The 26,012-nt window shown below is 39.6% G+C and overlaps 1 protein-coding gene across 3 annotated transcripts; it reads right to left on the reverse strand.

Annotated features, from left to right (window-relative positions):
• Positions 1-2,293: 2,293 nt before the first annotated feature.
• On the reverse strand, positions 2,294-25,695 carry LOC139750096 (uncharacterized). Of its 3 annotated transcripts, none has more exons than XM_071664430.1 (3): positions 25,267-25,695; positions 7,178-7,247; positions 2,294-3,869 (listed from the first exon to the last, which is right to left on the reverse strand). In XM_071664430.1, the coding sequence occupies exons 1-3, from the start codon at positions 25,340-25,342 to the stop codon at positions 3,554-3,556; spliced, it is 462 nt and encodes a 153-aa protein (XP_071520531.1). In that variant the 5' UTR covers positions 25,343-25,695; the 3' UTR covers positions 2,294-3,553. The 3 variants fall into 3 exon arrangements, with proteins under 3 accessions (XP_071520531.1, XP_071520533.1, XP_071520532.1); XM_071664432.1 differs by having other exon boundaries at positions 25,133-25,687; XM_071664431.1 differs by lacking the exon at positions 25,267-25,695 and adding an exon at positions 12,885-13,117.
• Positions 25,696-26,012: the final 317 nt, after the last annotated feature.

Consider the following 26,012-nt stretch of genomic DNA (forward strand, 5'->3'; position numbering starts at 1 on the left):
ATATTCAGCTTCAGGAGTAGCATGTAGCACAGGGGAGGGGGAGGAGAGTAGCCTAGCCACCCAATGAACAAAGCACCATTGCAGGTGTCTAAGTTTGTTTGGGAGGGGTTCGACCTCAGGTAGTGCTTTTGCTCTTGTGGAAGCCTTATTGATTATGATTATAGAGGTAGTTATTTTCAAGGTGTCCTCTCAACCTATCGTTTATTATTTTTGCAAAAGATTTCTCTGGATATGGGGCTGTAGTTCTATGGGTCTGCCTTTGACGCTTGGTTTTGGTTTCATTTGTTAATCTGGCCTCTTTGAACTTTTGGAGGATGTATCCTGTGCTTAGCATAGCATTGTAGATTTTGAGAAGGCATTGAGGTCCTTCCTGATCTATTATGGTAAGGCTGAGCAAGGCTGAGCGTTTTTTATGGGCTCGTGAGGATGACAAGTCTAGGGGTTTCTTCTGGAGCGGGCGGATTTGAGGTTAGCTGGTCGTGTTCCCATGTGGAGAGGGACCTGAGGTTACGTATGAGTGTTTGGACATCTTCGGTGTTCTGAGGGATGGGGTCATTTTCGTGGATGGGTTGGGTGGGAGGGATTTACTGAGGAAGGGTGGCTGAGTGTACTTTGACCAGAGTTGTTCTGGTTTATATCGGGTGTCTGTGGTATCAGGGATTTTTTCTAGTGAGTCCATTTTATGTGTTTTGGGCAGAGCCTCGAGTGCCTGATGCTTGGCTGTTTAATTATATTTGCTATGGGGTATCAGGTATTAGTATCAGCTTTTTTTTATGCGCATATTATTGAGATGTTCGCCTCTAGAGGTTTTCGTAAGAATTCTGGGAGTATGATTAAGAATTCTGGGAGTATAATATCTTTCTTGAGATGTTTTGTGACCTGTGAGAAAGAATGTTTAGGGCGTGTCTTATTTGGGTTCAGTTATATACCCTTTGCTTTCAATGCTGTTTTGCTGTGATCACATTTCATCGCCGATTCTGGATGATCTTTCCACCAATGAAGGCGTCTATGGTATTGTAGTGGATGAATGGAATGACCTGAACTTTGAAACTGTGAATGCAGACAGTATACGTAAGTTTGAACGGTTACATGATAGAGGAGAGAAGTCCCACGGGTGTAGCGCTACCACACCGTACAGTACAAATATACCATCACAGTTCACTGTACCACAACATTACGAGCAGGTGGCGGTGTGTGGTTGCTCTGTAGAAACCCCAGGTAAGTTAGAGTACAATGAGTGAGCAAATTCCGCTTCATTTACCTCCGAGATCCTGTGGATGCGGATAGGTTCGAGTGTTGTGAAGCGTTTTCTGTTTCTAGTCTAATCTTTCGCAATGATAGCGGGCGGGGGATAAGTTTATGCGGTTGTATCGGCAGAGGTCAGCTATTGGTTACTTTCTGCCCAGCTGTTGTTCAGTCGGTAAAGTTATTATTGTGGTCGAGATAGTAGTGTAGTGTATGGGTTGAAGCCATCATACAGAATGCCCTAATCACGGGCCCTGGTACCTTGTTTATCGACTAACGCCTTAGGAAGGATGAACAGCTGGGTTGACTGTGGACCGACTGCCGCAACCAGGATCGAACTTGTGCGCTTGACTCCGTGCGTTAGTATATCGCCATAGTGATTTATTACCTTTCCCATATATATGAATGTGAAAAAAATCACTAACATATATATATATATATATATATATATATATATATATATATATATATATATATATATATATATATATATCCCTGGGGATAGGGGAGAAAGAATACTTCCCACTTATTTCCTGCGTGTCGTAGAAGGCGACTAAAAGGGGAGGGAGCGGGGGGCTGGAAATCTTCCCTTCTTTTGTTTTTTTTTTTAATTTTCCAAAAGAAGGAACAGAGAAGGGGGCCAGGTGAGGATATTCCCTCAGAGGCTCAGTCCTCTGTTCTTAACGCTACCTTGCTAACGCGGGAAATGGCGAATAGTTTGAAAGAAAAGACTATATATATATGAATATATATATATATATATATATATATATATATATATATATATATATATATATATATATATACACATAGGTTCGAAGAAACAAACATTTATATTTCTTATACGATGAGAAGGTAACCTTTCCAACATGACTTTCCGACACTGACTTTCCAGAGAATGATAGGAAGGAATATCATGTTTACATTCAGTTTTATTGGTTCAGCTCCAATATGTTACAACGTATGATTCCGGAACTAACAGCTCTGCCACTGACAACATAACTGGTCGTTATGGAGAGTGGATAAGGGATAAGAATATCAAAACGAGTACCAAAACCACTTTATTTCCCGAGCTGAACTAGATTAGAAATATAAATATAGCAGGACAGAACAGGATGGGAGATAAGATGTGTGTGTAGTGTGTGGACATGAGGCTAACTCCAGTCAGGTGTTTGTCGCCAGGGTTAGGAACCATCAGAACACGTGATCACTCGCCTCACTCACGCATCGAGTGATTACCTATTAAAGATATTCCTGTAAAATTGTTTAGTCAGTAGTGAATAAGACTTTAGATTGTAAGAATGACGAAAAAGGCAATTAATGCGTCAACCGAAATGTATCAAAGTGTGGAAAAGCGAAATAGTGGAGTAATTAACCAAGGAAACTGAAAAATTGCCTTGGTAATACGGGAAATGGCATCGTTCATTACACAATATTGAAACGAGGGGGGGGGGGGGTCAATGAATATCCAACAACCATAGAGACAGAGTTTGCCCAACCCCGGAGGTATAACATCAACAGCTACCAGGAATCCTGGTAAGCCATACCTCGCTCTGTTACACTGGATGTCTTCATAAAGTGTGCAGGTGCTTGCCCATGCAAGGGTAACGAGCCAATAATATGTTTACAAGAGACACTGATAACTTCAGTTCCAACGGAGCATTAGTAAAGGTTGAATAAGAGTGCAGTTTCTTACCCCTACAGTTGATCGCAGAGTGTGGTTACCTAGTAGACGACTAACGATCTGTTGGTGACGGAACGACAGGGGTTTGGATAGGAATCACGTTAGCCATTATCTGTATGGTAACCACTTGGGGTCTGGGGCAAGTGGTACTGACAGCGGGTGGAGTTAGCACTCCCTCCCACATATGTGATGGGACAGAAAGGCCTCGATGGGGAGTTTGACACCGTGGTGATACAGGGGTTAAGAGAAGGGGAGAGAGGCTGGCTGTCCACAGTACTTGTCTAAAGGAAACTGACCATGGTAAGGTACGCTACGGGGAGCTGGAAATAAGAACAGGATGATGGTGGTGTATTAAAGGGGAACAAGGGGAACAGAGGTGGAGGAAGGGGATATGAGAATGGGGTAACGAGAGACAGGAGTGTAGGACAGGGTATATGGTGTAAGACAGGAATGAGTTATGGCAGTTGGCGTTGCAGCGTACCGGGTGGTAGCTTGCTAGAGGTAAGGCCATTAGGTCCAGATGTCTCGAAAAATGAGCTAGACGTGTAGATGGGTCGTAGGGCTTGATAGGGCATAGCCGCGACTTTAGGTAGGTAGGCTCCGGAACAGGACACACATGAACTCTTATTGCAAGAAGTGTTCGGGTCTTGGTCCACGCTGGATAAAACGTTCGAGCATTCGTTTACTTATCGTGCCATCTGATAGGTTCCGCACTACCTCTTTCAGGTCATTCCACATGTCACGGTTCCTCCGTCGTTTTTCCTTGACCATGGCTATTAACCTCTCAAGTTGTAGCATCAGAAGTAGATTCGCCTCCCGGTCTTCCCTCAGAGCTTCTCTTTTCAGGCGTATGTCGTGTTTTTGTTTCCTCAGAACAAGGCTATTCCGACGGTACTCTTCTCTCAGTCTCGTCACCTCTTCCTCAAAGGCTTCACTTTCACTGCAGAAGAAATATCTAGCTATAGTAGTGTTGGCACTGCTGACACTTGCAGGTTTGATATGAATCCTCAACCACTAGACGATAAATACTTAATCATTTAGAAGTTACATCATGAAAACAAAGAAAATAAGTTTCTGTGTGCCATACATTCTTCACAGATTTACATTAACGACAGTTAGCCCAGCAATATATATATATATATATATATATATATATATATATATATATATATATATATATATATATATATATATACAGAGAGAGAGAGAGAGTGTGAACGAATGTGGCCTTTGTTGTCTTTTCCTAGCGCTACCTCTCGCACATGCGGGGAGGGGGTTATTTCATGTGTGGCTGGGTGGCGATGGGAATGGATAAAGGCAGACAGTATGAAGTATGTACATGTGTGTTTATGTATATGTCTGTGTGAGTATATATATGTATCCGTTGAGATGTATAGGTATGTATATTTGCGTGTGTGGACGTGTATGCATATACATATGTATGTGGGTGGGTTGGGCCATTCGTCTGTTTCCTTGCGCTGCCTCGCTAACGCGGGAGACAGCAACAAAGTAAAATGAATAAATAGATAAATATATATATATATATATATATATATACATATATATATATATATGTATATATATTTTTTTTTTTTTTTTTTTTTCAAACTATTCGCCATTTCCCGTGTTAGCGAGGTAGCGTTAAGAACAGAGGACTGGGCCTTTGAGGGAACATCCTAACCTGGCCCCCTTCTCTGTTACTTCTTTTGGAAAAAAAAAAAAAAAAAGAGGGGAGGATTTCCAGCCACCCGCTCCCTCCCCTTTTAGTCGCCTTCTACGACACGCAGGGAATACGTGGGAAGTATTCTTTCTCCCCTAACCCCAGGGATATATATATATATATATATATATATATATATATATATATATATATATATATATATATATATATATATATAAGAGCAAGGTTATCAAGTTCAGTATGGTTGAGGGACAAGTTAACTTGGAAGTAAGTCTGAATGGAGAAAAAATGGAGGAAGTGAAGTGTTTTAGATATCTGAGAGTGGACTTAGCAGCGGATGGAACCATGGAAGCCGGAAGTGAGTCACAAGGTCGGGGAGGGGACAAAGGTTCTGGGAGCGTTGAAGAATGTGTGGAAGGCGAACACGTTATCTCGAAGAACAAAAATGGGTATATTTGAAGGAATAGTGGTTCCACCAATGTTATATGGTTGCGAGGCATGGGCTATAGATAAGGTTGTGCGGAGGAGGGTGGATGTGTTGGAAATCAAATGTTTGAGGACAATATGTGGTGTGGTTTGATCGAGTAAGTAAGGAAAAGGTAAGAGAGATGTGTGGTAATGAAAAGAGTGTGGTTGAGGGAGCAGAAGAGGGTGTGTTGAAATGGTTTGGACACCTGGAAAGAATGAGTGAGGAAAGACTGACAGAGAGGATATATGGAGGAAGACCAAATTGGAGGTGGAAGGATGGATTGAAAAAGATATTCAGTGGTCAGGGCCTGAACATACAGGAGGGTGAAAGGCATGCAAGGAATAGAGTGAAATGGAACGATGTGGTTCACCGGGGTCGACGTGCTGTCAGTGAATTGAACCAGGGCATGTGAAGCGTCTGGTTTAAACCATGGAAAGGTCTGTGGGTTCTGGATGTGGAAAGGGAGCTGTGGTTTCGGTGTATTTCTCCAGATTCATAAATGCCGCCTACAAATTCACTTGTTTTTCTAAGTATTTCTCACATACGTTCTTCAAAGCAAACACCTGATCCACACATCCTCTACCACTTCTGAAACCACACTGCTCTTCCCCAAGCTGATGCTCTGTACATGCCTTCACCCTCTCAGTCATTACCCATCCATAGATTTCCAGGAATACTCAAGAAACTTATGTTTCTGTAGTTTGAACACTCACCTTTATCCCCTTTGCCTTTGTACAATGGCACTATGAATGCATTCCGTCAATCCCTGAGGATACGGGAGAAAGAGTACTTCCCACGTATTCCTTGCGTGTTGTAAAAGGCGACTAAAAGGGGAGGGATAGTTTTTAACGTGATAGTTTTTAACGGGACAAGAATCAAATGCCTTGTTTAATCACGTTAAAAACTATGATCATTGCAATGACTGGAGTAATGCCAAGTCAGTTATTAACTCTTAACTTCAGTACCATGAGAAATTTTATTGAATCTTCTATTATTGAATGCACCGAGAATCATAATCTCAGTATTAGTGATGGTCTATACAAATTGGATAACTTTATTGTTAATAAAATTTGTAAACAATTCACCTTCTTGTACCCATAATAAGTTTATGATACGCTCGTTGTTTGTCTTGGACAATCGCATGATTACCAAATGGCGACCTAGCTACGTGTCTTCGTTGTATATCAACTGACTGTTAAATTTCTCTCTTGCTTCTCCGCCGATGATGTGATTATTACACGAAAGTGCATCCGGGAACTTATGGTGTTTCATTTTCCCCGTGGACTCATAGGAATATCTTGATCACGCGCGAAATTGTGATCCTTTCCAGTATATATATATATATATATATATATCCTAGCCTCTTGAGCTAGGTGTCCATTTCATCGACCCACCTCTAGTGATGGTTGAGCACTTGGCTGGGTTCGAACCCATGTGCTCGACCCTGGGCGGCCCGCGAATGCGTCAAGGTCAGGAACGCTAACCGTTATAAACAAAGCGGTCCTTCAGAAATACGAAACACAGTAGCAACGTCATGCGCATATCTCACACACACACACACACACACACACACACACACATCAAGAAAACATGCACCTAAACATGGGCAACATGTTCACACGTCCTCCAACTATGAACGAACACATCCATCCCCAGAGTATCAACAAAACCACAGCAACAAGACCACAGCTTACGTTGTTCTACTTAGTCGCACACACACACACACACACACACACACACACACACACACACACATACAGTTTGCAAAAGGAGGAAGGGAAGTCTTTATTTTTTTAAGTTATCTGTAAGACTTTGAACTTCAACCACACTGATCTGCGAGTTTCTGATATCTTCCTCAAATCGCCAACAGCTTCGAAGAGACCTCCTTTGAGGACTCCTCCGCTGCTTGTTTGAAACTTCCCTTGCATCCCATCATACTTAGCGACGAAAGGTCTCTACTACTACTACTACTACTACTTCTACTACTACCATCTGTCCCATCCCCCCCACCACCTCCTCCACCTCTCCGCTGTTAGAACTTGGTTTAGAAAGCACAGCAAGCATGCAACCCGTGCTCCTCTCTAGTCACGAATCTAACCTTTCCATGTCGTCTGTGGAACTTCCCGACCCGTTCTCCAACTGCGCGGACATCCGGTCAGACTCCATACCTGGTGAACCATTGCGGGGGAAAGAAAAAATAAATGAAATGAATGACATTAGTCTCTGAGTTTATATCGCGTACCAACACAGGTTGCGTCGGTGCAAACACTACCTACGAACAGATTCCTCGTTCCTTCATGATGGGTCCCAGACACACACACACACACACACACACACCTCACTCCCCAGTAACATCAAAACTCAGTCCACCGTCACCATGCGGTCTGCCTCAGTCACCTCCTTTATCATGACTGAACTGATGGCCTCTCATGATGTGGGATACGAAAACCCAGTGTGGAGCAATTGTCATTTAAAGCCATCCCTATAATATCATCCAAAACATCAAATAAATATTCTAAGAGTTCATCAGCTGGAACTTTTGTGAACAATGAAGAAACATCAAAGCTAAGCCTTTAGTGGGTAAGATATCAAATTCTAATATAACGAACAATGTAGATTTAGTTAACAAGCTTAACAATATCAATGTTGATTTTGACTTCAAACTAGTTAGCTTTGATGTTTCCTCACTATTCGCAAAAGTTCCAGTTGATGACCTCTTAGGATATTTATTTGATGTTTTGGATGATATTCATTTACCTGTTTCAAAGTTGGTTTTTATTGAACTGATAAAATTGTGTACAAAAGACTGTATTTCAATTCAATGGAGATTATTATGCTCAAAAATTTGGTATAGCAATGGGTAACCCTCTTTCACCTGTACTAAGTAATCTGTATATGGTATGGAATTCTTTGAAACAAAATTAGGAAAGGATATCTTACCTTCTAATGCAGTTTGGTTTAGGTATGTAGATGATGTTCTTTGCGTTTGGCCAACAAATGAAAATTTACAAACATTTCTCACCTTAACAATTTAGTACCTTCCATCAAATGTAGAAAGTGAAAATAATGGTATGTTACCATTTTTAGATTTCATGATCCATAGGCAAGGAAACAAGTTTAAAGTTAGCATATACAAAAAAATATACCAACATATGCTCATATATCCATTATTACTCATCTCAACATGACTGAGTTAAATTATCATCATTTCAGTCTATGTTCCTTAGGGCAATACGCATTTGCAGTCCATAATTTATTCATGATGAGTTTGAGATGATACATTCTATTGGATCTAAGTTAAAGTACCATAGATCTTTCATTGATAGATCCCTAAAGTTAGCAAAGAAATAATTTTATAGAGTTGAACCCAAACATCCCATTGACACCAAGAATCTTTTAGTTCTCTCCTTTCATAATAATTTCACTTTACTTCCCATGTTGCTTAAATCCTTTAATGTAAATGTTGCCTTCAGCAACAATAATACTATAAAGAATATCTTAATCAGGACTCACCAGAAAATTCTCCTGGATGCATATATAAAGTGCCATGTAGAAATAGTGATAAGTTTTTTGTTGTGCAGACTGGTAAGGATCTTTCTGTTAGACTTAAGCAACATAGATATAGCATAAGGACGGGACAAGAATCAAATGCCTTGTTTAATCGCGTTAAAAACTATGATTATGCCATCTTAGTTATTAACTCTATCTCCAGTACCACGAGTAATATCATTGAATCTTCTATTATCAATTACACAAAGAATTATAACCTTGATATTAGTGAAGGTTTATACAATTTGGATTCCTTTATTGTTGATAAAATTTGTAAACAATTCTCCTTCTTGTCCACATAATAAGTTTATTATACTCTTGTTGTCTGTCTTGGACAGTCACTTGTTTACCAAATGGCGTCCTAGCTACGTCTCTTCGTTGTATATCAACTAACTTATATTTCTTTCTTGTATCTCCCCTAATGATGTGATTATTACACGAAAGTGCACTTGGGAACTTATCGTCTTTCATTTCCCCGTGGACTCATAGGATCATATTTGATCATGCGCAAAATTGTGATTCTCTCATATATATATATATATATATATATATATGATGTCTAAAACATATGTTTAGGTAGCAAGGCATAGTTCTCGCGTTCGTATATTAGCTCACGCAGCAGAAAGAAGAATAAAGATATGTACTCCAGGAACACAGATTTAGAAATCTGTTCACTTCAAAGGTAGTGCCACATATTAGGAACAGTTGCCTCTTATGCTCTCTATCAAACGGGAAGACGACGATAACGGTCTGTATAAGTATGCAGTCACGCGTTCCCATGACTTCTGTTTAATAGACAGTACGTCCGTCCACTCGGCTCACAGGTGTGTCAGGCATGGGTCGGCACTGCGCTTGCTGACCCCAGAGAGTGTCAGAGGGAGCCTGGCTACCGTGGGGTGGCCCGGGTGGGATAACAAGCCCAACCCACCCCCGCTAGGCCAAGTGCTTTGGTCCCTCACCACCAGAGGGCTGCCCTAGAGCATAGGGCCCGTAACCTCCTGAGTTGTAGGGAGCTTTAAGGTCAAGCCACAGCCCCGAGACTTGTTAGATGGTCTGGGTGACCGGTCACTGTGATGTATGCACTGTATGTACGTACCTCGAGTGCTCGTTATAACATCAGAGGGGTTCGAAAGTGTCCCATTGTCAGAACTGTCAAGGCAGGACGTTCGAGATTTGTATCAAGCTCAGCCTTCACCAGCACACATGTATGTGTTGCTGCAGTCTCACACACTGCCGTGCTAGTGTATTGGCAGGTCCACGTCAAATATTAAAAGGGAGGGGTTTGTTTTCCGTGGCAGATTTTTCGTTGATCACACGTGTACCCCCACTAGCAATATGACGGCCACTAAATATTACATTTCAAAGTAATTATATGAAATTATAGTAAATTTGTTATGGTGAGCAACGATTATAACGGGGGGAAATAACCTCATATTAAGTATATTTCTCTGGTCATGGAATGGTAGGTAATCATAGACGTCAGCATACCATACATTTAACAAATACACTTAAACACACACAAAAAAGAGAAAAACCAGAGTCTCTTCTTAGGTTTTATATCAGTCCTGGGTTAGGCCACCAGGACTCGCTCTTAGAGAGGGAAGGTGGGGGGGGGGGGGGTTCCCGGGGTAATCATGAATATAAATGATTATTAACGTCTCACTGATAATCATTTTGCCTTACGCTACAATGGAATGTGCGTATACACTTGCAGTGGGTCGTGAAGCGTCTTACGTACACGTGTGGCACGTTTGGTGAGGGTTGGACTCACCACGTCATTATCACATACACTCTGATGTAAGTCGAGAAAAATAACCTAAATGGAAAGGTAATTCTTTCAAGTAATATTGTACTGAAAGATGTTATAAATGATAGTAATAATGATAATGATAATAATAATAATAATAATAATAATAATAATGATAATAATAATAATAGTAGTAGTAGTAGTAGTAGTAGTAGTAGTAGTAGTAGTAGTAGTAATGATAATAACAATAATAATAATAATGAGATGATAATGATAATTAGTAGTAGTAGTAGTAGTAGTAGTAATTATAATGATATTAATAATATAATAATAATGATAATTAGTAGCAGTAGTAGTAGTAACAATGCTAATAATAATAATAATAATAATAATAATAATAATAATAATAATAATAATAATGATAATTATTACTATTATTATTATCATAATAATAATAATAATAATAATAATAATAATAATAATAATGATAATTATTACTATTATTATTATCATAATAATAATAATAATGATAATAATAATAATAATAATAATAATAATAATAATAATAATAATAATAATAATAATAATCCAACTACATTAGAACAATGAGATGCCCGCCTGTATGTATGTATGATCACCGCGATGACTGAATCCGAAACGTCCTTCCAGATCCTCCTTTAGAGTTGGTCCAAATGTTGGGTAATGAAAATGACCACAGAACACGATCCGGATACTTCTCATCCGCCGCGATTCCCATGAAAACGCCTTCTTTTTTTTTTTCTCTCTCTCTCTCTCTCTCTAATCCGGGCACCGGCCACCACGACTAGCGGATGTTGGCTAGCCACCACTGAGGAGGGGAGGGACCTGCAGTTTTTGGGGGGAGAAGGTCATACAGGGGGGTGTCGGAGGGGGTGGATAGGGAGAAGAACGCCCCAGTCATCCGTCATAACACGATGAACAGACAAAAACATAGAAACAAATGCAACACGAGTGCACGTACACACCGCCTGGTTGCCGGAGGTATGTACATAAAAACAACAAGAAAGCGCTCCCAGACTATCCCTTACGAGTGTCAGTGAAACGTACACCAAAACACATGAACATACACACTTGAAATACTTTCTTCCACCTCTCTCTCTCTCTCTCTCTCTCTCTCTCTCTCTCTCTCTCTCTCTCTCTCTCTCTCTCTCTCTCTCTCTCTCTCTCTCTCTCTCTCTCTCTCTCTCTCTCTCTCATACACCTCTTCTTCCTCTCTTGTGACCACGGTATTGAAACGACAGAGAGAGAGAGAGAGAGAGAGAGAGAGAGAGAGAGAGAGAGAGAGAGAGAGAGAGAGAGAGAGAGAGAAGGCCGTACTAAGATAGGGCTCAAGGTACACGCTGAATAACGCTATCTTAAAAGTTAAGGGATGACATTAAACACCCAAGGTTTTCAAACTGCTTATATAACAAGAAATAAAGAATACGAGACAGGAGAAGCACATAAATCGAGCACAAACATTTACGTTAACACTTAACATTCCAGGCAAGATGTCAAACCAGGGAGATGTCTTGCCCTTATGACAGTCTTACTGTAGAAACATGACACAAGATGCACATTATCGGTGGGCAATGCTATGACTAGTTACAAAAACACTGTTCCACTCGGACCCGAAACGACACAGTCCACCCTCGTATAATAACTGTGTGTAGCGCTGCAGCATTCAGGGATCGTAGTGATGGAGGTGGCTAGCGTCGGGTTGAGAGACACACACAAACCCACATTTACCAGCTGGGCACCTGATGGCTGAGGGAATCACGGGCGAGCAGTTGTCACCGGGGGGGGGAGCTTCTACTGAAGGGGCAGCCAGCCCGCCCTGACCTGCCTATGATAGAATGACCACCTTACGGTCTTGATTGGTTAAACCCGGTTTATTACGCCCTCATCCCGACCGTGATTGGCTGGAGGCATAAGGCCCCCGAGCCCTGCACCTTGCCGGTGAAATGACGATGGGAGGCGACCTTTTACCCAGGCATGACCTCCTGGATGACGAGGAAAATGACCCAGCCTACGTGACGGGCGCGACCTGTGTGGCGGCGAGTGGGCGAATTCTCTCTTGGTACTTTCTCACACAAGTCTCCTTTCCAGGCTCACTGACTCTCACCACTCTCTTCTCCCCAACAAATCTCCCTTCCTCTTTGAAAACCTCAAAAAAAAAAAAAAAAAAATCATTTTTTTTTTTAATACATATTCACCATTTCCCGTGTTAGCGAGGTAGCGTTAAGAACAGACCGCTGAGCCTTTGAGGGAATATCCTCACTTGGCCGCCTTTTCTGTTACTTCTCTTGGAAAATCAAAATCGAGGGAGAAAAGGATTTCTAGCCCACGCTTCCTTCTCTTTTAGTCGCCTTCTACGACACGTAGGGAATACGTGGGAAGTATTCTTTCTCCCCTATCCCTAGGGATAATTTCATATATATATATATATATATATAGTCTCACAGACCGACTGCAACCTCTATGGTCTTACCGGTAACGAGTGAAGAACGGTAGAGTAGTTAATACAACACTGCGTGGAATACAGCCACTACTGCCTCCTCGAGTCAAAGTGTACTCCTCCTATGACCTGTAACCTCCTCCCGTGAACCTTTAGGCGACAGTAAGCACTGTTGCCATCGAGACACGGCACTATATGAAACCGGATACTTTGTCGCAGTTCTTCATACAGTAAACAAAGGCTTTAAAAGCTACATCGCTTATACCTTGAGGGTCCAAGCCATCTGAAACACACACACACACACACACACACACACATACGAAACAAATGAATAACTGTAGAATCTGCGCTGAGATCTCTACAAGAAATATGCTGAAGCCTTGCAACCTCTCCCAACACAAACTCGAGGAAAACTGAGCGTCCGCAACTCAGACGTGGGCCAGTGTACGTGTACGCAGGTTTTGTTTGTTGTGTATTTCAATGTGTTTTATATATCTTTCTTTTCTTCTTTCAAACTATTCGCCATTTCCCGCATTAGCGAGGTAGCGTTAAGAACAGAGGACTGGGCCTTTGAGGAAATACCCTCACCTGGCCCCCTTCTCTGTTCCTTCCCCTGGAAAATTAAAAAAAAAACGAGAGGGGAGGATTTCCAACCCCCCGCTCCCTCCCCTTTTAGTCGCCTTCTACGACACGCAGGAAGTACGTGGGAAGTATTCTTTCTCCCCTATCCCCAGGGATATATATATATATATATATATATATATATATATATATATATATATATATATATATATATATATATATATAAATAATTCTATGATGTTTATTTTTTGTCATACTAGATCGCTGTTTCCCGCGTTAGCGAGGTAGCGCCAGAGAAACAGACAAATCAGGCTGCATTCGCTGACACCAAGTCTAGCTGTCATTTGTAATGCACCGAAGCCATAGCTCCCTATCCACGTCCAGGCCCCACAGACCTCTCCATGGTTTACTCAAGACGCTTTGCATACCCTGGTTCAGTCCACTGACATCACGTCGAGCCCGATATACCACATCGTTCCAATTCACTCTATTCCTTGCATGTCTCTCACCCTCCTTTATGTTCGGGCCCCGATCGCCCAAAATCTTTTTGACTCCATCCATCCATCTCTAATTTGGTGTCTTGCTTCTCCTTGTTCCCTCCACCTATGACACATATATTCTTTCTGTCAATCTTTCCTCACTTATTCTCTCAATATGTCCAGACTATTTCAACACACCCTCTTCTGCTTATTCAGCTTAATATTTCCACACATCTCTTACATTTTCATTACTTACTCGATCAGACCACCTCACACCACATATTGTCCTCAAACATTTCATTTCCAACCCTGTCTGTAGCCCACGCCTCGCAGTCATATAACATTGTTGGAACGACTACCCCTTCGAACATACCCAGTTTTGTTCTCCGACATAACGTTCTCTCCTTCTACATAATCTTCATCCTTTTCAAGATCTTCGCCTCCTTCCCTCACCCTGTTATTCACCTGCTTCCATGGTTCCATTCGCTGTTAGATGTCTAAGACACTTCACTTTCTCCAATTTTTCTCCATTCAAACTCGAATCCCAACCAACTTGTCCCTCAACCCTATTGAACCTAACCTTCTGGTCTCTCTCTCTCTCTCTCTCTCTCTCTCTCTCTCTCTCTCTCTCTCTCTATATATATATATATATATATATATATATATATATATATATATATATATATATATATATATATATATATATATATTCGTATGAGTCCACGGGGAAAATGAAACGATAAGTTCCCAAGTGCACTTTTGTGTAATGATCACATCATCAGGGGAGACACAAGAGAGAAATATAACAGTCAGTTGATATACAACGAAGAGACACAGCTAGGACGCCATTTGGTAAACATGCGATTGTCCAAGACGGACAACGAGCGTTCATAAACTTATCATTTTACAAATTTTATCAACAGTAAAGTCATCTAATTTGTATAGACCATCACTAATATCTTTGTGTATTTAAGAATAGAAGATTCACTTATATTTCTCGTGGTAATAGGGTTAGAGTTGATAATTGAGATGGCATTACTCCAGTCAGTACAATGATCATAGCTTTTAACGAGATTAAACAAGGCATTTGATTCTTGTTCCGTTCTTATACTATATTTATGTTGCTCAAGTCTAACAGAAAGATCCTTACCAGTCAGCCCAACATAAAACTTATCACAATTTCTACTTGGCATTTTATAGATGTATCCAGGAGAATTTTCTGGTGAATTCTTAAGATATTCTTTATAGTATTATTATTGCTGAAGGCAACATTTACATTAAAGGATTTAAGCAACATGGGAAGTAAAGGGATAAAAAGAGTGTGGTTGAAAGAGCAGAAGAGGGTGTTTTGAAATGGTTTGGTCACTTGGAGAGAATGAGTGAGGAAAGATTGACAAAGAGGATATATGTGTCAAAGGTGGAGGGAACGAGGAGAAGTGGGAGACCAAATTGGAGGTGGAAAGATGGAGTGAAAAAGATGTTGAGTGATCGGGGCCTGAACATGCAGAAGGGTGAAAGGCGTGCAAGGAATAGGGTGAATTGGAACAATGTGGTATACCGGGGTCGACGTGCTGTCAATGGATTGAACCAGGGCATATGAAGCGTCTAGGGTAAACCATGGAAAGTTTTGTGGGGCCTGGATGTGGAAAGGGAGCTGTGGTTTCGGTGCATTATACATGACAGCTAGAGACTGAGTGTGAACGTATGTGGCCTTTGTTGTCTTTTTCTAGCGCTACCTTGCGCACATGCGGGGGGAGGGGGTTGTTATTGCATGTGTGGCTGGGTGGCGACGAGAATGAATAAGGGCAGACAGTATGAATTATGTACATGTGTATATATGTATATGTCTGTGTGTGTATATATATGTCTACGTTGAAATGTATATGTATGTATATGTACGTGTGTAGACGTGTCTGTATATACATGTGTATGTAGGTGAGTTGGGCCATTCTTTCGTCTGTTTCCTTGCGCTACCTCGCTAACGCGGGAGACAACGACATAGTATTATATATATATATATATATATATATATATATATATATATATATATATATATATATATATATATATATATTCTTTCTTTCAAACTATTCGCCATTTCCCGCGTTAGCAAGGTAGCGTTAAGAAGAGAGGACTGGGCCTCACAGGGAATATCCTCACCTGGCCCCCTTCTCTGTTCCTTCTTTTGGAAAATTAAAAAAAAAAACAAGAGGGGAGGATTTCCAGTCCCCCGCTCCCTCCCCTTTTAGTCGCCTTCTACGACACGCAGGGAATACGTGGGAAGTATTCTTTCTCCCCTATCCCAAGGGATAATATATATTTATGTATATATATATATATATATATATATATATATATATATATATATATATATATATATATATATATATGTATATCGGGATAGGGGAGAAAGAATACTTCCCACGCATTCCTCACGTGTCGTAGAAGGCGACTTAAGGGGACGGGAGCGGGGGGCCAGAAACCCTCCCCTCCTTGTATTTTAACTTTCTAAAAGGGGAAACAGAAGAAGGAGTCACGCGAGGAGTGCTCATCCTCCTCGAAGGCTCAGATTGGGGTGTCTAAATGTGTGTGGATGTAACCAAGATGAGAAAAAAGGAGAGATAGGTAGTATGTTTGAGGAAAGGAACCTGGATGTTTTGGCTCTAAGTGAAACGAAGCTCAAATGTAAAGGGGAGGAGTGATTGGAAATGTCTTGGGAGTAAAGTCAGGGGTTAGTGAGAGGACAAGAGCAAGGGAAGGAGTAGCACTACTCCTGAATCAGGAGTTGTGGGAGTATGTGATAGAGTGTAAGAAAGTAAATTCTAGATTGATATGGGTAAAACTGAAAGTTGATGGAGAGAGATGTGTGATTATTGGTGCATATGCACCTGGGCATGAGAAGAAAGATCATGAGAGGCAAGTGTTTTGGGAGCAGCTGAATGAGTGTGTTAGTGGTTTTGATGCACAAGACCGGGTTATAGTGATGGGTGATTTGAATGCAAAGGTGAGTAATGTGGCAGTTGAGGGAATAATTGGCATACATGGAGTGTTCAGTGTTGTAAATGGAAATGGTGAAGAGCTTGTAGATTTATGTACTGAAAAAGGACTGGTGATTGGGAATACCTGGTTTAAAAAGCAAGATATACATAAATATACGTATGAAAGTAGGAGAGATGGCCAGAGAGCGTTATTGGATTACGTGTTAATTGATAGACGCACGAAAGAGAGACTTTTGGATGTTAATGTGCTGAGAGGTGCAACTGGAGGGATGTCTGATCATTATCTTGTGGAGGCGAAGGTGAAAATTTGTGGGGTTTTCAGAAAAGAAGGGAGAATGTTGGGGTGAAGAGAGTGGTGAGAGTAAGTGAGCTTGGGAAGGAGACTTGTGTGAGGAAGTACCAGGAGAGACTGAGTACAGAATGGAAAAAGGTGAGAACCAAGGAGGTAAGGGGAGTGGGGGAGGAATGGGATGTATTTAGGGAAGCAGTGATGGCTTGCGCAAAAGATGCTTGTGGCATGAAAAGCGTGGGAGTTGGGTTGATTAAAAAATGTAGTGAGTGGTGGGATGAAGAATTAAGATTATTAGTGAAAGAGAAGAGAGAGGCATTTGGACGATTTTTGCAGGGAAAAAATGCAAATAAGTGGGAGAGTTATAAAAGAAAGAGGCAGGAGGCCAAGAGAAAGATGCAAGAGGTGAAAAAGAGGGCAAATGAGAGTTGAGGTGAGAGAGTATCATTAAATTTTAGGGAGAATAAAAAGATGTTTTGGAAGGAGGTAAATAAAGTGCGTAAGACAAGGGAGCAAATGGGAACTTCAGTGAAGGGGGCTAATGGGGAGGTGATAACAAGTAGTGGTGGTGTGAGGAGATGGAGTGAGTATTTTGAAGGTTTGTTGAATGTGTTTGATGATAGGGTGGCAGATATAGGGTGTTTTGGTCGAGGTGGTGTGCAAAGTGAGAGGGTTAGGGAAAATCACTTGGTAAATAGAGAAGAGGTAGTAAAAGCTTTACGGAAGATGAAAGCCGGCAAGGCAGCAGGTTTGGATGGTATTGCAGTGGAATTTATTAAAAATGGGGGTGACTGTATTGTTGACTGGTTGGTAAGGTTATTTAATGTATGTATGACTCATGGTGAGGTGCCTGAGGATTGGCGGAATGCTTGCATAGTGCCATTGTACAAAGGCAAAGGGGATAAGAGTGAGTGCTCAAATTACAGAGGTATAAGTTTGATGAGTATTCCTGGTAAATTATATGGGAGGGTATTGATTGAGAGGGTGAAGGCATGTACAGAGCATCAGATTTGGGAAGAGCAGTGTGGTTTCAGAAGTGGTAGAGGATGTGTGGATCAGGTGTTTGCTTTGAAGAATGTATGTGAGAAATACTTAGAAAAACAAATGGATTTGTATGTAGCATTTATGGATCTGGAGAAGGCATATGATAGAGTTGATAGAGATGCTCTGTGGAAGGTTTTAAGAATATATGGTGTGGGAGGCAAGTTGTTAGAAGCAGTGAAAAGTTTTTATCGAGGATGTAAGGCATGTGTACGTGTAGGAAGAGAGGAAAGTGATTGGTTCTCGGTGAATGTGGGTTTGCGGCAGGGGTGTGTGATGTCTCTATGGTTGTTTAATTTGTTTATGGATGGGGTTGTTAGGGAGGTGAATGCAAGAGTTTTGGAAAGAGGGGCATGTGTGCAGTCTGTTCTGGATGAGAGAGCTTGGGAAGTGAGTCAGTTGTTGTTCGCTGATGATACAGCGCTGGTGGCTGATTCATGTAAGAAACTGCAGAAGCTGGTGACTGAGTTTGGTAAATTGTGTGAAAGAAGAAAGTTAAGAGGAAATGTGAATAAGAGCAAGGTTATTAGGTACAGTAGGGTTGAGGGTCATGTCAATTGGGAGGTAAGTTTGAATGGAGAAAAACTGGAGGAAGTAAAGTGTTTTAGATATCTGGGAGTGGATCTGGCAGCGGATGGAACCATGGAAGCGGAAGTGAATCGTAGGGTGGGGGAGGGAGCGAAAATCCTGGGAGCCTTGAAGAATGTTTGGAAGTCGAGAACATTATCTCGGAAAGCAAAAATGGGTATGTTTGAAGGAATAGTGGTTCCAACAATGTTGTATGGTTGCGAGGCGTGGGCTATGGATAGAGTTGTGCGCAGGAGGGTGGATGTGCTGGAAATGAGATGTTTGAGGACAATATGTGGTGTGAGGTGGTTTGATCGAGTAAGTAATGTAAGGGTAAGAGAGATGTGTGGAAATAAAAAGAGTGTGTTTGAGAGAGCAGAAGAGGGTGTTTTGAAATGGTTTGGTCACATGGAGAGAATGAGTGAGGAAAGATTGACCAAGAGGATATATGTGTCAGAGGTGGAGGGAACGAGAAGTGGGAGACCAAATTGGAGGTGGAAAGATGGAGTGAAAAAGATTTTGAGTGATCGGGGCCTGAACATGCAGGAGGGTGAAAGGCGTGGAAGGAATAGAGTGAATTGGAACGATGTGGTATACCGGGGTCGACGTGCTGTTAATGGATTGAACCAGGGCATGTGAAGCGTCTGGGGTAAACCATGGAAAGTTGTGTGGGGCCTGGATGTGGAAAGGGAGCTGTGGTTTCGGTGCATTATTACATGAAAGCTAGAGACTGAGTGTGAACGAATGGGGCCTTTGGTGTCTTTTCCTAGCGCTACCTCGCACACATGAGGGGGGAGGGGGATGTTATTCCATGTGTGGGGAGGTGGCGATGGGAACAAATAAAGGCAGACCGTATGAATTATGCACATGTGTATATATGTATATGTCTGTGAGTATATATATGTGTACATTGAGATGTATAGGTATGTATATTTGCGTGTGTGGACGTGTATGTATATACATGTGTATGTGGGCGGGTTAGGCCATTCTTTCGTCTGATTCCTTGCGCTACCTCGCAAACGCGGGAGACAGCGACAAAGCAAAATAAATAAATAAATAAATAAATACATACATACATGCATTATACATGACAGCTAGAGACTGAGTGTGAACGAATGTGGCCTTTGTTGTCTTTTCCTAGCGCTACCTCGGGCATATGCGGGGGGAAGGGGGTTGTCATTTCATGTGTGGCGTGGTGGCGACGGGAATGAATAAGAGCAGATAATATGAATTATGTACATGTGTATGTATGTATATGTCTGTGTGTGTATATATATGTATACGTTGAGATGTATTGGTATGTATATGTGCATGTGTGGACGTTTATGTATATACCTGTGTATGTGGGTGGGTTGGGCCATTCATTCATCTGTTTCCTTGTGCCACCTCGCTAATGCGGGAGACAGCAAGGAAGTATAATATAATAGACAAATTCTCGCACACGACAATCAACATAAGAGTAATTCAACATTCTCTCTCTCTCTCTCTCTCTCTCTCTCTCTCTCTCTCTCTCTCTCTCTCTCTCTCTATATATATATATATATATATATATATATATATATATATATATATATATATATATATATATATATATATATATTTCTTTTTCTTTCAAACTATTCGCCATTTCCCGCATTAGCGAGGTAGCGTTAAGAACAGAGGACTGGGCCTTGAGGGAATACCCTCACCTGGCCCAATTCTCTGTTCCTTCTTTTGGAAAATTAAAAAAAAAACGAGAGGGGAGGATTTCCAGCCCCCGCTCCCTCCCCTTTTAGTCGCCTTCTACGACACGCAGGGAATACTTGGGAAGTATTCTTTCTCCCCCTATCCCCAGGGATAACTCTCTCTCTCTCTCTCTCTCTCTCTCTCTATATATATATATATATATATAATATATATATATATATATATATATAAGGTGCAGTTGCACAGTATGCACAGGCAACTCACTGAGTGGGTGAGCAATTTCTATTTTTTTTTTTTTTTTTGGACATTTGCTTCTTTAAGATCTTATGACGTATATAAGGACAAAGGTATTCGAAAGTTGATATTAACGAGGTAAATTGATCCCTAAGCAGAATGTTAGGTCAGGTAACATGTTGTGTCATACCAATTGAGAAAATTTGGTGAAAATCCAAAATGGCATTGGATTAGAGTATCTCATCACGTCTCCATCAAGTCTGGTTTTAAGCTTCGTATTTATGTATTCGCCCTCTACGACACGCAGGAAACACCAGGGAAGTATTCTTTCCCCCTAACCCCAGGGGTTTTATATATATATAATATATATATTATATATATATAGTATATATATATTATATATATATATTATATTATATTATATTATATATATATAATATATATATATATTATATATATATATTATATATAATATATAATATATATATATTTTTTTTTTCTTTCATACTATTCGCCATTTCCCGCTTCAGCGAGGTAGCGTTAAGAACAGAGGACTGGGCCTCGACGAAACATCCTCACCCGGCCCCCTTCTCTGTTCCTTCCTTTGGAAAAAAAAAAAAAAAAAAAAAAAAAAAAACGAGAGGGGAGGATTTCCAGCCCCCCGCTCCCTCCCCTTTTAGTCGCCTTCTACGACACGCAGGGAATACGTGAGAAGTATTCTTTCTCCCTTATCCCCAGGGATATATATATATATATATATATATATATATATATATATATATATATATATATATATATATATACAAATTCTCGCACACGGCAATCAACACAAGAGTAATTCAACATTCTCTTTTTCCAAATAAATTCATTATGTGGTGATGATTATAGGGCTTAACATTGCATTTATCGTCAGTAGAACAAGAAACTGCATCGTCACAAACATTAACTCGTATAGCGTTGCTTCATGGCATCTGCCTGTGAGGCTAGAACGTTTCTCGGCCACTAATTGTCGTCAGCGAGCAGTATGTCATGACGCAGTGCTCCTTCTGAGAATCGCGGATGGCCCAGATTGCCAAACGTATCCTTGTCACTTGTGGTCGAGTTCTGTTTATAGGACAAATCAGCTGACTTCAAAAAGCAAACCTCAGGAAATATGAGATCCAAGGCGACCCTGCATGCTAACACTAATGTTCAGGAGTGTTGTGCTTCACCTGAAGTGGAAGCGTTTTATGCGGTGCAGTTGCACAGTATGCACAGGCAACTCACTGAGTGGGTGAGCAATTTCTATTTTTTTTTTTTTTTTGGACATTTGCTTCTTTAAGATCTTATGACGTATATAAGGACAAAGGTATTCGAAAGTTGATATTAACGAGGTAAATTGATCCCTAAGCAGAATGTTAGGTCAGGTAACAGATGTTGTGTCATACCAATTGAGAAAATTTGGTGAAAATCCAAAATGGCATTGGATTAAGAGCTAAATCATCACGTCTCCATCAAGTCTGGTTTTAAGCTTCGTATTTATGTATTCGCCCTCTACGACACGCAGGAAACACCAGGGAAGTATTCTTTCCCCCTAACCCCAGGGGTTATATATATATATATATATATATATATATATATATATATATATATATATATATATATAGAAACATATATATATATATATATAGAAACATATATATATATAGAAACATATATATATATATATATATATATATATATATATATATATATATATATATATATATATATATATAGAAACATATATATATATATATATATATATATAGAAACATATATATATATATATATATATATATATATATATATATATATATATTTTTTTTTTTTTGTTTTTTTCTTTTTTTCTTTCAAACTATTTGCCATTTCCCGCGTTAGCAAGGTAGCGTTAAGAACAGAGGACTGGGCCTATGAGGAAATATCCTCACCTGGCCCCCTTCTCTGTTCCTTCCTTTGGAAAATTGAAAAAAAAAAACAAGAGGGGAGGATTTCCAGCCCCCCCCCCCACCCCCGCTCCCTCCCCTTTTAGTCGCCTTCTACGACACGCAGGGAATACGTGGGAAGTATTCTATTTCCCCTACCCCCAAGGATAATGCATATATATATATATATATATATATATATATATATATATATATATATATATATATATATCAAATGGCGTCCTAGCTTCGTTTGTTCGTTGTATATCAACTGACTTATATTTCTCTCTTATGTCTCCCCTGATGATGTGATTATTACACGAAAGTTCACTTGGGAATATATATATATATATATATATATATATATATATATATATATATATATATATATATATATATATATATATATTGGAAAGGATCACAATTTTGGGCGTGATCAAGTATATTCCAAAGAGTCCACTGGGAAAATCAAACAGGATGAGTTCCTAAGTGCACTTTCGTGTAATAATCACATCGTCAGGGGAGACATAAGAGAGAAATATAACAGTCAGTTGATATACAACGAAGAGACGTAGCTATAACGCCATTTCGTAAACATGCGATTGTCCAAGACAGACAACGAGCGTATCATAAACTTATTTTACAAATTTTATCAACAATAAAGTTATCCAATATTAAGATTATAATTCTTTGTGTATTTAATAACAGAAGATTCAATTATATTTTTCGTGGTAATAGAGTTAGTTAATAACCGATATGGCATTACTCCAGTCAGTACAATGATCATAGTTTTTAACTTGATTAAACAAAGCATTTGATTCTTGTCCCGTTCTTATAATATATTTATGTTGCTTAAGTCTAACAGAAAGATCCTTACTAGTCTGCCCAACATAAAACTTAACACAGTTTCTACATGGCACATTATAGATGCAGCCAGGAGAATTTTCTGATGATTTCCTGATTAAGATAATCTTTATAATATTATTGTTGCTGAAGGCAACATTTACGTTAAAGGATTTAAGCAACATGGGAAGTAAAGTAAAATTATTTTTAAAAGGGAGAACTAAATGATTCTTGGTGTCAATGGGAGATTTGGGCTTGACTCTATAAAATTATTTCTTTGCTAACTTAGGGCTTTATCAATGAATGATCGGTACTTTAACTTAGATTCAGTGGAATATATCTTCTGAAACTCATCATCAGTATACTCTGGACTGCAAATACGTAATGCCTTAAGGAACATAGATAGAAATGATGATTTAACTGTCATGTTGAGATGAGTGATTAATGGATATATGAACATACATTGGTACGTTTTCTGTATATGCTAAACTTAAACTTGTTTCCTTGCCTATGGATCATAGAATCTAAAAATGGTAACGTATCATTATTTTCACATTCTACAGTAAATTTGATGGAAGGTACTAAATTGTTAAGGGGAGAAATATTTGTAAATTTTCATTTGTTGGCCAAACACAAAGAACATCATCTACATACCTAAACCAAATTGCATTAGAAGGTAAGATACCCTTTTGTAATTTTGTCTCAAAAATTTCCATATAAAGATAACTTAGTACAAGTGAATGAGGGATACCCATTGCCATACCAAATTTTTGAGCATAATAATCTCCATTGAATTGAAATACAGTCCTTTTATACACAATTTTATCAGTTCGATGAAAACAGACTTTGAAACAGGTAAATGAACATCATCCAAGACATCAAATAAATATTCTAAAAGGTTCATCAACTGGAATTTTTGTGAAAAGTGAGGAAACATCAAAGCTAAAAGTTTGAAATCAAAATTGATATTGATATTGTTAAGCTTGTTAACTAAATCTACATTGTTTGTGATATTAGAATTTGATAACTTACCCACTAAATGGCTTAATAAAGAAACTAACCATTTTGACAATCTATATGTGATGGAACCTACTGAACTCACTATAGGTCTTGCTGGAAAATTTTGTTTATGTGTTCTGATAAGTCCATACATATATATGGCAATGAAGAGGAAAAAGATGACAAACTTTTGATAAGAGAACCATTACCGTTCAACAACAAGTTCATTTCTATATTGAAATGGGAATTAACTGCTTCTAGGGGATTCTTACTGAGTTTAGAATATGTTGTGCAAGCATTTAAAAGATCATTCATTTTAGATAAATAGTTACTCTTGTCCATAATCACAACAGTGTTAGCCTTATCCGCTTTAGCAATATGTATATCATTGTCTTTTTCTAAGGTGTTAATAGCTCTTTCTCTAAGGTGTTAATAGCTCTTATAAATATTTTAGGGCAATTAGGTTCCACTGGTTTTGACAAACTGGCATACATTAAACCCTTACTGATATTAATTTCATCGTTAGTTAAATTACTGTATTTCTCTAAATTGCAAAGACTTTGTGACATCAACACAGGGAAGCCAGCTGTGTCATTGCTACGGGTCAGTCAAACCTTACCTAGTTGAGAGAGACAAGTAGCACTGCTTGAACTGGTCACAACAAGCTAATTATCAATTCACTTCAGTTCTCAAGACACGAGTGATTCCAGTCCACAACACTGTTCGAATACTCTACACACGTGGTACGAATACCTGATAGTTTGTGTGGCCGTACTGCATATGGCCAGACAAGCTCGAAATGTCTGGCGTTGGACGTCACTGTGCTCATACGTAGCTGGTAGTCGGATGAATACGTTGTGACGCAGAATATAGATCCTCGTCAAGGACCTTACGCGGGGCTGTTAACATACTACTACTCTTCCTTGCTTTTGTTAGATGTTTCTGTAAATGATGCTTCAAATGCTTTCTGGCATCTTAGATAGAGTAAATAATACACGTTTGGTTACCCTTAAGTAGCGAGCGTTGTTTACGATTTGTTTAATGCATTCTGCCCTTCTCTTGAGGACCTTTTCACGTTCATCTAATTATCTCTTTGTACATATTGTATATAAATAATAATTACACTGTAAAACCTTCTGTATATATGCCACGCTATGCAGATATGATTCACTATGTGTTTCTACGAAGCGTGAGAATGACCTTGAGGTCTTCTTTGATTAGCAGAACCACTGGTTGTTCTTATGGTCTAATTGTGTAATATCTTAGGTGATTATTTTCAGTCAAATGGTTGCCTAAATTCAATAAACCGTTCATTATTATTATATGCTAATGTTGTTACTCGAGACTAAGTACGTCCATCATAGAAAATGATTGCTCTCATAGGGGTAGACGTGCTATTCTGTTTGGCTTTAATGTGATCCTAACAACCACCTAGAACAATCAGTTGCCCTATGGCTAAGCAGACGGTTGCGTAATGCAGGTCATTCACAGAAATAAAA

The sequence above is a fragment of the Panulirus ornatus genome, chromosome 9, assembly GCF_036320965.1.
Source record: "Panulirus ornatus isolate Po-2019 chromosome 9, ASM3632096v1, whole genome shotgun sequence".
In the NCBI taxonomy this organism is placed as follows: Eukaryota; Metazoa; Arthropoda; class Malacostraca; order Decapoda; family Palinuridae; genus Panulirus; species Panulirus ornatus.

Coding starts and splice junctions, on each gene's coding strand:
- LOC139750096 (XM_071664430.1), bottom strand. CDS start 25,342: ATGAGCACAGTGACGTCCAACGCCAGACATTTCGAGCTTGTCTGGCCA. Junction 7,248..25,266: donor ACGGCCACACAAACTATCAG/GTATTCGTACCA, acceptor ATGGTTCACCAG/GTATGGAGTCTGACCGGATG. Junction 3,870..7,177: donor TCCACAGACGACATGGAAAG/GTTAGATTCGTG, acceptor TTTCTTCTGCAG/TGAAAGTGAAGCCTTTGAGG.